Raw genomic sequence first — 10,673 nt, 5'->3', positions numbered from 1 at the left:
GAGGGAGAGGGGGAGAGAGAGGGAAGAGAGGGGGAGGAAGGTGGGAGAGAGGGGGAAGGGAGAGAGAGGGGAGGAAGGAGGGAGAGAGGGGAGAGGGGGAAGAGAGAGGGGGGAAGGAGGAAGAGAGAGGGGGAGGAAGGAAGGAGAGAAGGGGGGAAGAGAGAGAGGGAGGAACCCAGAGAGAGGGAGGGAGAGGGGGAAGAGGGAGGGAGAGAGAGAATGGGAGAGAGGGGGGATGGAGGGAGAGGGGGAGGAAGAGAGGGAGGGAGGGGAGAGCGATTTTGATTCTTGATTTTCAACCACATCTTTATTCTGCCATTTTGTTCTACATTAACAGACATTAAAATGCAGTTTAAAAGTGACAATAAATAAATACATTGCACCAGCTGATCTGAAAAAACAAGTTCTTCTTCCTGGATAGAGCACAGGACGCCCCGGTAGGTCCATGTACTTACAAACTGTTCTAAATCTTTTATTTCTCTATAAAAGTTCAAATCGATGAGGATTCTGTCTCCAACCTTCTTCCTCCTGCTTACCTACACGGCCATTTTAGACTGGCCCAGAACTGTTCATCAAATGGCACTTGTCTTTTTTCGCCTTTACGTATTTAAAACCAAACACAAATGTCCTGAGTGAGAAGATCTCATCTGCTCTCCTGAACAAAGAGTCCAGCAAGGAAACCAAAGGGAGCAAACGAGGACATTCTGAGAAGCAATGGACAATCGTCTCGACTGCTCCACAGAACAGGCAGGTGTTTGGAACAGAAGGGTTCAAGATTGAAATAAAACTGTTAACAGCTAAAATCCCATAAACGAGTCTCCACTGGAGGTCAGCCGCCTTCTTGGAGAGGGGGGGGTTTGTAGAAGCTCCTCCACTCAGGCCGAACCTCTTCCCCCAGGGCTAGTTTGGCCCTCCAGGGTGATCGGGACCAGCACTCCAGCCTCTGTCTGTTCAGTACCCTCACCATCAGTCCACTCAGAGCCTTGCTCTCAGCCGTCTCCAAGGTCACTTCATGCTGTTGGTTTGGTTGGTCTGAATGACGAGGGATGGGAAAGGATGTTCAGGACAGGGAGAGGTCACCCTCTGGTTATGCTCCCTCAGCATTTGCCTCTCTTGCCCCATCAGACAGACTCTCCAGTGGCTCAGTAGTCGCTCCACGTTCCTCCTCGATCTCCAGCCCGGATGCACCTCTAGCTCCGTTGTCTCCTGCAGGTCAGGTCCAGTCGCCTCCAGCAGGGCTCCCAGGGTGGTAACTCCAGCCGTGTGCCAAGGCTCTGCAACTGTTGCTCCCGCCCAGGGAGGGGAACTCAGGAAAGGCTTCCATGGCCCACCGGTTCCCTCATGAGCCAGAACGAGGATTGATGTCGAACCCTCTGCTTCCACTACAACTTCCAGACGCTAAAAGGACCACGGTAAAAAGTTGGAGAGGAAAAAATCCTCACATTCTTAAAATCCAGTAAAAACAGACTCCTGTAATCCTAGACCGCCAATGCTCTGCAGGGTCAGCCGAGCCAGTGGCCTCCAGACCAGGTCTTGGGGGACAATATAGCAGCCGCTGAAAACAGCTGCTATATTGAAAAAAGCCTGAAAACAGCCCTCCTGCTGGTCAAGTGCACCAGCCCCTGTCCCCGTTCCTCCTTAGGGAGGAATAGCACCACCTGTAGGAGCCAGTGAAATCTGTCCCAAAAGAAATCTATCTAACAGTCTGGACCCTGGAGAGCAGGTCTGATGGGGGGTCCACTACAGCAAACCTGTGCCATAAAAAGGAGGGTACCAGATTATTTATCACTAATGTCCTGCCTCTATACAACATGCAGGGTAACAGCCATTTCCACCTTCTCAGACGTCCCTCAACGCCTTCTAGCACCCCTTCCCAGTCTTTCCTTAAAAACACGTCATCCCCTAAAAACAGCCCAAGATATTTCAACCCTCCCGTCTGGACCCAGCACCACCAGCCCACCCAGAAAGTCCCTCGTGGTTGCACATGCCACACTTTTTGTCCAATTTACTTTTGCTGAGGAAAGAGCTTTAAAAAGCTCAATTGTTTCCCCCAAAACCTGAATGTCTCTCTGCGTGTTTACAATCACCACCACATCGTCCGCATATGCCATTAATTTCACTGCTGTTGGGCAACCTGGGAAACTCACCCCCATCAGAGTTTTCCTTATTTTGTGCAACAGCGGTTCAATGGCAGGAGAGTAGAGCATTCCAGAGAGAGAACACCCCTGCCGCACCCCTCTCTGGACAGTGAAGGGAGCAGCCAGACCACCATTAATTTTTAGTATGCTCGCAACATCACGGTACATGACCTGAACCCTGGCAATAAATCCTGGGCTGAACCCAAACACGGCGAGCGTGTTCCACAGGTACTGGTGTTCAACCCGATCAAAGGCCTTTTCCCGGTCAAAGGAAATAAGACCAATGTCAATGCCCCAAAGAGCTAGAGATGTCCAAAACATGCCGAATCAAATTGATATTATTACAGATTCGCCTGCCAGGCACACAGTAGGTCTGGTCTACATCAATCACCTCTGCCATTACCTCCCTGAGTCAGAGAGCTAGCGCCTTGGAGAGGACCTTATAGTCTCCGCAAAGCAATGAGACCGGCCTCCAATTCTTCAGTTCCTGGAGGTCTCCTTTCTTTAGGAGCAGGGTGATGACTGCCCTTCTGCAGCTCTGTGGCAACAGTCCAGTTCTCCAGGAATACCTCTAACAAATCCTTACCCACATTTGCCAGGCTCATTTGCCAGGTTCATGAGGGCCACATGAAGCTCTTCCATAGTCAGGGAGAGAGTCAGCTGACAGAAGAGTGTTTGAAGACTCCCACCTGAGGAAGGTCAGACAATAACTCTGTCTCCAGTTCTGGATCCTCCACCATGTCACTTTTAAAAAGTTCCTTGTGAAGAGTCTTCTGATCCCAGCAGAGAGTCATCTCAGACTCTTCCTCATCCTCCTCTTCAGAGAGGCTCTGTTGGACCTTCCTGGCCTCCTCTTCCCCGTCATTTCTCGGCTGTTTTTTTCCACTTACTATTTTTGATCAACCTCCATCTCACCCATCGCTTTCTTTCCGCCCTGCTGCTCGGCCGATCCCGAGACCGACACCGAGACTAAAACACTCACCTCAGCCCCATCCATCAATTCCTCCAAAACCAACGCTTCCCCCAATGCCAGAGCCTCGCCACTACTTGTCAGCGGCTCTGATCCCGAAGCCCCCCACCACCACTCTCGGCGACTTCCAGCCCCGTCAGCACCGGCCGGCGGCTCTGGGCCCCCGTCAGCACCACCCCGCCGGAGACCTGAGCCTGGAGCGCCAGCGTTCTCTCTCTCTGGGCACCAGGACAAGCTCTAATGAGGTGCCCCTCAGCCCCACAACCGAGAACACTTCATTGTATCTGATGTGACAAATACAAACGTAGTTCAGGGGTGGGCAAATCCAGTCTCGAGGTCCAGATTCAGCCAGACTTTCTGTCCTACAGGTAAACACTCACGTGGGTTCCATTTACCTTGGTGAAAGCAGTTCCTGCCTGGAAGGATGCAAATCCCGGCTTGAATCCAACCCTCGAGGGATAGATTTGACCTCCTCTGATGGGCAAGTCCAATCCATGAGGCTGGTTTTGCATCCAACACATCATCAATGTGTGCAATCGGGTGTCCTCAGACGTCAAGCAGTGCTGTCTCAGACCCGGTCCTCGAAGGCCACTCCCCAGCCGGGTTTTCAGACCTAACGGGTCGTTCCACCTGGGTCCCTCTTACCTGATGAGAGGACAGAAACCCCTGACGCACTAAAAACATGCCTAACTGGAACTATACTGCTCAACTGGAACTATACCTGCCCAACTAGAACTATACTGTCTAACTGAAACTATACTATCCAACTTTAACTATACTGCCCAACTAGAACTATACTATCCAACTAGAACTATACTGTCTAACTGAAACTATACTATCCAACTTTAACTATACTGCCCCAACTAGAACCTATACTATCCAACTGGAACTATACTGCCCAACTAGAACTATACTGTCTAACTGAAACTATACTATCCAACTTTAACTATACTGCCCAACTAGAACTATACTATCCAACTAGAACTATACTGTCTAACTGAAACTATACTATCCAACTTTAACTATACTGCCCAACTAGAACTATACTATCCAACTAGAACTATACTGTCTAACTGAAACTATACTATCCAACTTTAACTATACTGCCCAACTAGAACTATACTATCCAACTGGAACTATACTGCCCAACTAGAACTATACTGTCTAACTGAAACTATATTGCTGTAAAAACTAATGAATCTGGAGCAAAATGTTCTGAGGTTCCTGGGTTGGTGGATTCTGCACCAGTTGCACTAGAAGACAAGTCCACCAGTCAGGTTCTCCACCACAGCTGGACTGGGAGCTGGACTGGGAGCTGGAGCACATCAGCCTACAATCCAGTCTGAAGAATTAAGCACCGTTAGCTTCACCTGTATGGTTGAGCTGAAACCTGCTGGGACGTCCTCGGGGGGAGCGCCTGTGATGTGGGACGTGCGTCACCTTCAACCACAGACCAGTACCAACATACTGGTCGACCCAGTTCCAAGCAGACCTGAGATAAACATTCACACCCAACTTTACTGGAATACACAGTTCTCAAAGGCACAATTTCTTTTTCTATTTCCTCCCTCTAGGAACCATTACAGGTCATAACAGGCTGGTGGTTTTCAGTAGAAAAACAGACTTTATTTCCCAATCAGGTATTTCAGCGAGTCAGAAAGTCAAGGTGTCGCTGGGACGATGAGGTAAGCGAGTGCAGCAGGAAGAGGACTGAAGGCTGCTTTTTGGAACACATGCAGCTGGAAGCAGGTTGAGACTCGCCCCGCTAGCAGCCTGCGATTGTGGGAAATCTTGTTGTGAGGGAGGTGTTGGGACAGGCTGGAGGTGGCGGTAAACAGCTGCCAGCACCAGTCCTCCCAGCGGGGGGGAACTAAAGACAAGTGTGGCTTGCCTTACAAACGCTGACCTCAGCACAACGACACAACGGCTGCTGACCAACACCAGCCCAGCAGAGGAGGATTCCTCAGTTCTATCATCAGTTGGGCCCGCTCAGGGTTCCTTCCTGTTAAAAGGCAGTTTTTCCTGCCCCTGCTCAGACTTCTCCTGGACTTTGTGGTGCTTTTCACGTGTCCCTGAATGAATAAATTGCAGCACCAAATCCAAGCAGAGTCCCGGAGACTCCCGGAGGGTCGAAGCCTCACATCTGGTCTCCATCAACCTCAGCACAGATAATCTGGGAACGCGGATTTAGGAGAGGGGAAACAGAGTAGAAGCAGGTCTTTAGGTAGCTCCTGGGTTAGGTGACGCACGCTAAACAGGAAGAAGTCCAGTCAATTTAGAGCTGCATGAGAAAAACATACACATACAGTTAAAGAAAGAAAAGGGAAGTGTCAGGACTCCTTGTTCTTCTTTTTACCATGCATTTTCTTCTTCTTCTTCTTCTTCTTGTGGGATTTTGTTTTTATTGTTTTTTCTTTGCCACTGGTTTCATTTTCCTCTAAAGTACTGCTGGAGCACTTTGAGTTGCTAACCATGGTTGCCGTGTTGACCTTGGGGGCCTGCGGGTCCTTTCTGTGTGAGGGGGGTTCAGGTTCCTGGGAGACTGTTATTAGCATCCGTTCCTTCTTCACCTCCTCCTCCAGGAAAAGGCTTTCCTTCCTGCTCCTGTGGTCGGGGTGATGCCTGTTTCTGTGATCCCGCTCTTCTCTCCACTCTCCATCTACCGTCTGCTCCCCTGGGTTGCCACGGTAACGGGGGTCCTCGTGACCTTCCTTGTCTGCGGGGTGTCGCTGCGTGCTCCCGTCTCTACCGCCACACTTGTCCAGACGCACCTCCTGCTTAAACAGGCAACAGGTAGAAAACACACACTTAAGAAAAGAGCTAAAACCTAAAGAAGCAGCAAACAGAGCAGCGACCTTGGTTAAAATCCTCTTTTGTCCCTCAGGATCTTTGCCATCCTCACCAACAGGGCTGTGAGGAACTAACCGCGTTTCTCATTATTAACCTCCATCCAGGGATCGGCGTCATTAGTGAGCACATTAAAGCCTCCGACACATTTAAAGCCATCACACCTGCCTGGTCGACGGGGTTGAGTATCAGTTTACCACCCTCCTCACTCAGGCAACGCTCCGGCGTCCTCGTCCCTGGACTAAGGTGCACCGGCCCGGCTTCTGACCCAAAGGTACTCACAGCGCTGCAGGGACAACAGTGGGTCGCTGCATGATTCTCAGCACTGCTCCAGTCTCCAAAGAACTCCTCACACTTCTGGCAGTAGAATCCAATTACTGGGGTCAAAAAGCTAAATCCTGCAAGTCAGCGCGATATTTCAGATGGACCGAAGAAGGATGCTGTTGCTAAAGATGCTAATTCTTTTACCATTATGTTTCATTAATTTCTGGAGTTCCTTCATCAGCACCTCCATTTTACCGGCTGTGGCTCGCTTTAACCGGCTTCTGTCCTCCTCCTTGTCCATCTGGAAAACAATTTCAAAATGGAGACTTGTTGCTATTTGAAGGTTAGAATTTTGCTTCTTTATTGCTGAGTCATCGTGCCAGTGGCTACCAACGCCGCTCCGAGGTTGGGAAGCGCTGGAGTGAGGTGCAGCAGAAATCCCTTACCTGGTGCTGACCGGCAGGAATCTGGGATGTGGGATTTCCATCTAGTTGTGAGCAGGTCTCCTGCGCTGCTGCGGGAGGGAAGCAAACATCTGCATAAACATGAAAAGCAGCCAGAAAACACTGCAGCCTTTCATCCGTGTTCCTAAATAACTTTGACTCTTCCCCAACGAGCCTGAGACAGACAAGGAAACGGACCCAGCTCTGGGAATTACTGCCTTAAAATCAGAACTCGGCTCCGCTCTGGCTGTTGCTCTCATTCATTTCTCTCAGTGCTTCTCAAACAAACACACGTTTTTGGCAACTTCTGAGCTTCATTTCAAGCCGATCGACCTGCTCGGACTCCACTGGTGATCACTGGATCGATCCACTAACCTGGAGGGATCCTGCAGGTACACCCACAGCAACGAGGCCGATGTCAAACCTAAAATATAAACAGGACAAAACCTTCAAATCCAAGGTCCTCACCCGTGATGGAGCTCTGGAGAGCTTGGAGCATATTTGGCTGACCGGTGAGCGGTGAAGCTGTCGGGGCTGGACTGAGGAGCGGCTCCTCCTCGGGCTCCTGTCCCGTCACCACGTGTGCTGAGCCCAGACAGCTTAATACGCTCTTGATCCTCTCACACGTGCTGCTGTCCAGAAGAGCTGATGCTATCCTTGAAGTGTTCTGGAGATGTTGCTGTACATTCAGGAGATCCTCAACGCCACCAAAGGTGCTCGTTTCCGGAGCTCCGCCAGGTTTCTCCCGACAGGAGGTCTCAGAGAACGACCGACTGGCCGCTTCCTTCCCATACAAGAAGGACTCCTCCGCTCCCAGTGCCTCATCTTTATGGACTCCAGAGTCCTTTTGATTTGGAGCCTGCAGCCAAAAGAAGTCACTGCCGACTCTATCGTGAGGTAAGGTGATCAGGTCCTCCCCTGAAGTCTCCTGCTGTCCACCCAGGGGAACCTGCTCTTCTTTGCTCTCACCGAAGGCCTGCGGAGAAAAAGGTCACATTCAATGGTCGTTTTCAGATCATATTAACTTAAAACTGAAAGATCCAGAAGCAACATGGTAGCTACGAGAATATTTGACCTGGTTCATCCTGATCAGTGGTTGCAAAACGTAGACTTTAGGGACTGAGGTGTGTGGGCCGACTCACCTTCATCCCCAGAAGTGCATCCGTCAGGTTGGAAAACCGCCCTCCCAGTTCTTGGCTGCTGAGAACCATCTGCAGGCCCTTTAGAAGAGAACCTCCTGGGGAGGTTTCATCCTGGTCAACGCTGCTCCTGTTTCCTCTTTTATTCTGGTCCATTTCACCGCTGCTACCTGACCTCTGACCTCTGGTCCTGCTCTGTATTGGACTACTGATCTGGTTCTGACCCCAACTACCACAGCTGCCCTCTCTCTTGCAGTGCACTCGTTCCACGTGCGTGACTTTTGCTCCTCCCTCTGCTCCGGCTACGTGCACGGCTCTTGCCCCGGCTCCGACTACGTGCGCGGCTCTTGCCCCTGCTCCGGCTACGTGCGCGGCTCTTGCCCCTGCTCCGGCTACGTGCGCCGCTCCTGCCCCTGCTCCGGCTACGTGCGCGGCTCTTGCCCCTGCTCCGGCTACGTGCGCGGCTCTTGCCCCTGCTCCGGCTACGTGCGCCGCTCTTGCCCCTGCTCCGGCTACGTGCGCGGCTCTTGCCCCTGCTCCGGCTACGTGCGCGGCTCTTGCCCCTGCTCCGGCTACGTGCGCGGCTCTTGCCCTGCTCGCACGTGCGCGGCTTGCCCTCTGGCTGAAGGCATCAGCCAGGCTGTAGTCCAGGTTCTCCTTCAGGTAATGGGGGAGAGGCTCGTTGGCTGCGATGCATCTCAGAAACTCTTCACTGGCTCTGTCACTAGAAATGAGAATACATTCATTTTAAAAACTAAACGGTATCTTGAGCTTTCATGTCCCTTGAGTCCGTACCTGAGGTGTGGACGAGGACACGGTGCCGGGGTGGGTGTCCACAGTGGGAGCCTCTGGTGTGGGCGTCCCAGGCCAATCATTGCGTAATAATCTGCAGGGTAACTGCTGCACTGGGGCTGGAAGCATTTACATATTTACACTATGAGTACCTAATTCAGGATTTGACAATCAGAAGTGCTGCAATATGTCAAAGCTGAAGCAGAACTTTTAAAAACTTGACCAAAGTTAAACAGGCATGTGTTCCCCTGGATTTCATCACGTTGGGGTCCAGCATCTCTTATTCTTTGAGCAAGTTCAGACCAGTTTTGACACCTTTCATCTACCCAAACTACCAGAAAACCAGGTTCCAACCCAGGTTTATTGGCCTCTAATTCCATTTCCACAGGACAGATGGCTATATAATATAAATAATGCATAAAGAAATGGTTAATTCCTGCCTCCACTCATAGCCCATAATAGGCTACACTCACCATAAAATACAGTGTTTGAAATTGATGACATCAATATTAATGTTCCAGATCCTCAGAAGACTAAAATACGTTTAATTCATCATGTAAAAACCTACCGTGGCGAAACGTGGCTGGTGATGACGGAAAGGCCGGGCTGTTGCAGGGGGCAGGTGGCCGAAGGGGGCACCACGAAAGCCCCCGGAGCTCACCGGAGGCTCGCGGCTGTGCGCGGATCCAAACGGCGGCGCGGCGGCGTACAGATGGTTCCGCTGGTTCCGCTGGTTCCGCGGGTCCATCTCGGTGTCCGCATATATTCACACACACCGTCGCTCCTTCGTGGCTGCCGCTCACAGCTTCGGCAGAGTTTGCACATAAATATCCGCCCGATAGTTCAGCTCATTTCATGTGAAAATATGTGTGCGCGCAGGAAACTATTTTCCTTACAGTTGCAGCTCCTCGCGCGATCTTGTAGCGCCACTGCCTGGGCGGGAGGGGAACTGCAGGCAGAATCACATTTTTTTTTTTTGCAAGTAGGGTCGGGTGTTATAAAAAGAAACGAGAAGAACTCTTCTAGGAGAAGTAAAATAGGGTAAAACTAAGAATAATCGCTGCAAAAATACAGATAAGGGGGTGGACAAGATATTTACAATGTTATATGAAATGGTAATATAAAGCAAAGGCAGAATACTGGAGTACAAGCGCACAACTATAATGCTGTTAAATGAACCATTATGGGTGTTATACGGGTGTTATACATACAAAAGGCAAAAACAGATGTTTATTTCTGGTCTTTGCCTCTAACCTGGGGAAGGTAAGCCACCCTTTTCCAGCTGAGAGCCATGGCTTTGAATTCCAGGAAATCAAAGGAGCTCAGATGGTTGATAGGTGCATGGTGGTCTTGACTGCAGGGGAGAAGGGACTGGGTGGCGGTAAAAACAGCTAAATGGATGGTGGGAAGTCTTCTGCGTGACTTTGACAGTGTTTCGGGCCGTGTCCAAGAATGGGACAGTAAATTTCCAGGTCCATTAAAAGCCATAACTGTGAATACTGTTACTCTATCAGGGAAATGCCAAAGACAACATTCCCGTGTGTCTGGTGAATTCCGATCGCCTAATAACAACAAACAACCCTTTGTTCTCAGAGTTTATTCATAAAACGTTAAACTAATAGTTTCACAACTGTTAGCATTCTGCCCATCAACAGGGGATGTTGTTATACAGTTGAGGGGAGTGTCCCTGTCCTGTTGTGTCTTGTTTCTATGTCAAAGTCATTTGGAGTCCCCCCCAAATTTTATTGAGGAACATATTTTGGTAAAGCCTCTAAACCAATGAGTTTTCCTTCCTCCCCAGCAGAGGTCTGAGCATTAAAAAAGTAACTCTATTTTCTCTATTTTTATTTGATATTTGCATCTCATTAAAAAGTGTAGACTTCTGTTCTATAGGAAAATTAATTTAGCTTCAAACACTATTCAGCATCAAAACTTAAGCAACCAGAGGAATTTACAACTTGTAAGAGAAATGACAGAAAGGTGACTTGATCAATAACTTAACAGAAGCCTCAAACATTTCAAAAACAAGACGAGCAGTTCTGAAACCAACCAAACTGCTGATTCATCAAGTGCTAACGAT

General features: G+C 49.9%; 2 protein-coding genes across 11 annotated transcripts in view; both read right to left on the bottom strand.

The window, feature by feature from the left end:
• Positions 1 to 4,712: 4,712 nt before the first annotated feature.
• On the bottom strand, positions 4,713 to 9,498 carry LOC105418826 (uncharacterized). 10 transcript variants are annotated; one of them, XM_029832484.1, is made up of 10 exons: positions 9,162 to 9,493; positions 8,802 to 8,990; positions 8,597 to 8,712; positions 8,418 to 8,525; positions 7,805 to 8,367; positions 7,131 to 7,638; positions 6,666 to 6,733; positions 6,424 to 6,520; positions 6,238 to 6,353; positions 4,713 to 5,885 (listed from the first exon to the last, which is right to left on the bottom strand). In XM_029832484.1, exons 4-10 carry the CDS (start codon positions 8,431 to 8,433, stop codon positions 5,439 to 5,441), a joined length of 1,815 nt encoding a protein of 604 aa, XP_029688344.1. In that variant the 5' UTR covers positions 8,434 to 8,525; positions 8,597 to 8,712; positions 8,802 to 8,990; positions 9,162 to 9,493; the 3' UTR covers positions 4,713 to 5,438. The 10 variants fall into 10 exon arrangements, with proteins under 10 accessions (XP_029688344.1, XP_029688343.1, XP_029688347.1 ...); XM_029832483.1 differs by having other exon boundaries at positions 8,817 to 8,990; XM_029832487.1 differs by lacking the exon at positions 8,802 to 8,990 and having other exon boundaries at positions 4,713 to 5,389; positions 5,465 to 5,885.
• A 677-nt stretch (positions 9,499 to 10,175) lies between these two features.
• LOC101071632 (piezo-type mechanosensitive ion channel component 1) overlaps positions 10,176 to 10,673 on the bottom strand; it is a 43,458-nt gene continuing 42,960 nt past the window's right edge. The window contains exon 55 of the mRNA XM_029832472.1: positions 10,176 to 10,673. This exon is cut by the window's right edge and continues 645 nt beyond it. The gene's annotated coding sequence lies outside the window, so the exon portion shown is untranslated.

This window comes from Takifugu rubripes, unplaced genomic scaffold, assembly GCF_901000725.2.
Source record: "Takifugu rubripes unplaced genomic scaffold, fTakRub1.2, whole genome shotgun sequence".
Classification (NCBI taxonomy): Eukaryota; Metazoa; Chordata; class Actinopteri; order Tetraodontiformes; family Tetraodontidae; genus Takifugu; species Takifugu rubripes.
This window is presented reverse-complemented; position numbering and strand designations above follow the sequence as displayed.

Bases quoted from the DNA above. Each gene is read 5' to 3' on its own strand.
- LOC105418826 (XM_029832484.1), bottom strand. The intron at 7,639-7,804 runs GTGAGTCGGCCC...TTTTCTCCGCAG, and splicing joins ATGCACTTCTGGGGATGAAG to GCCTTCGGTGAGAGCAAAGA. The intron at 6,734-7,130 runs GTGAGGACCTTG...TCCCTCCCGCAG, and splicing joins TCTCCAGAGCTCCATCACGG to CAGCGCAGGAGACCTGCTCA.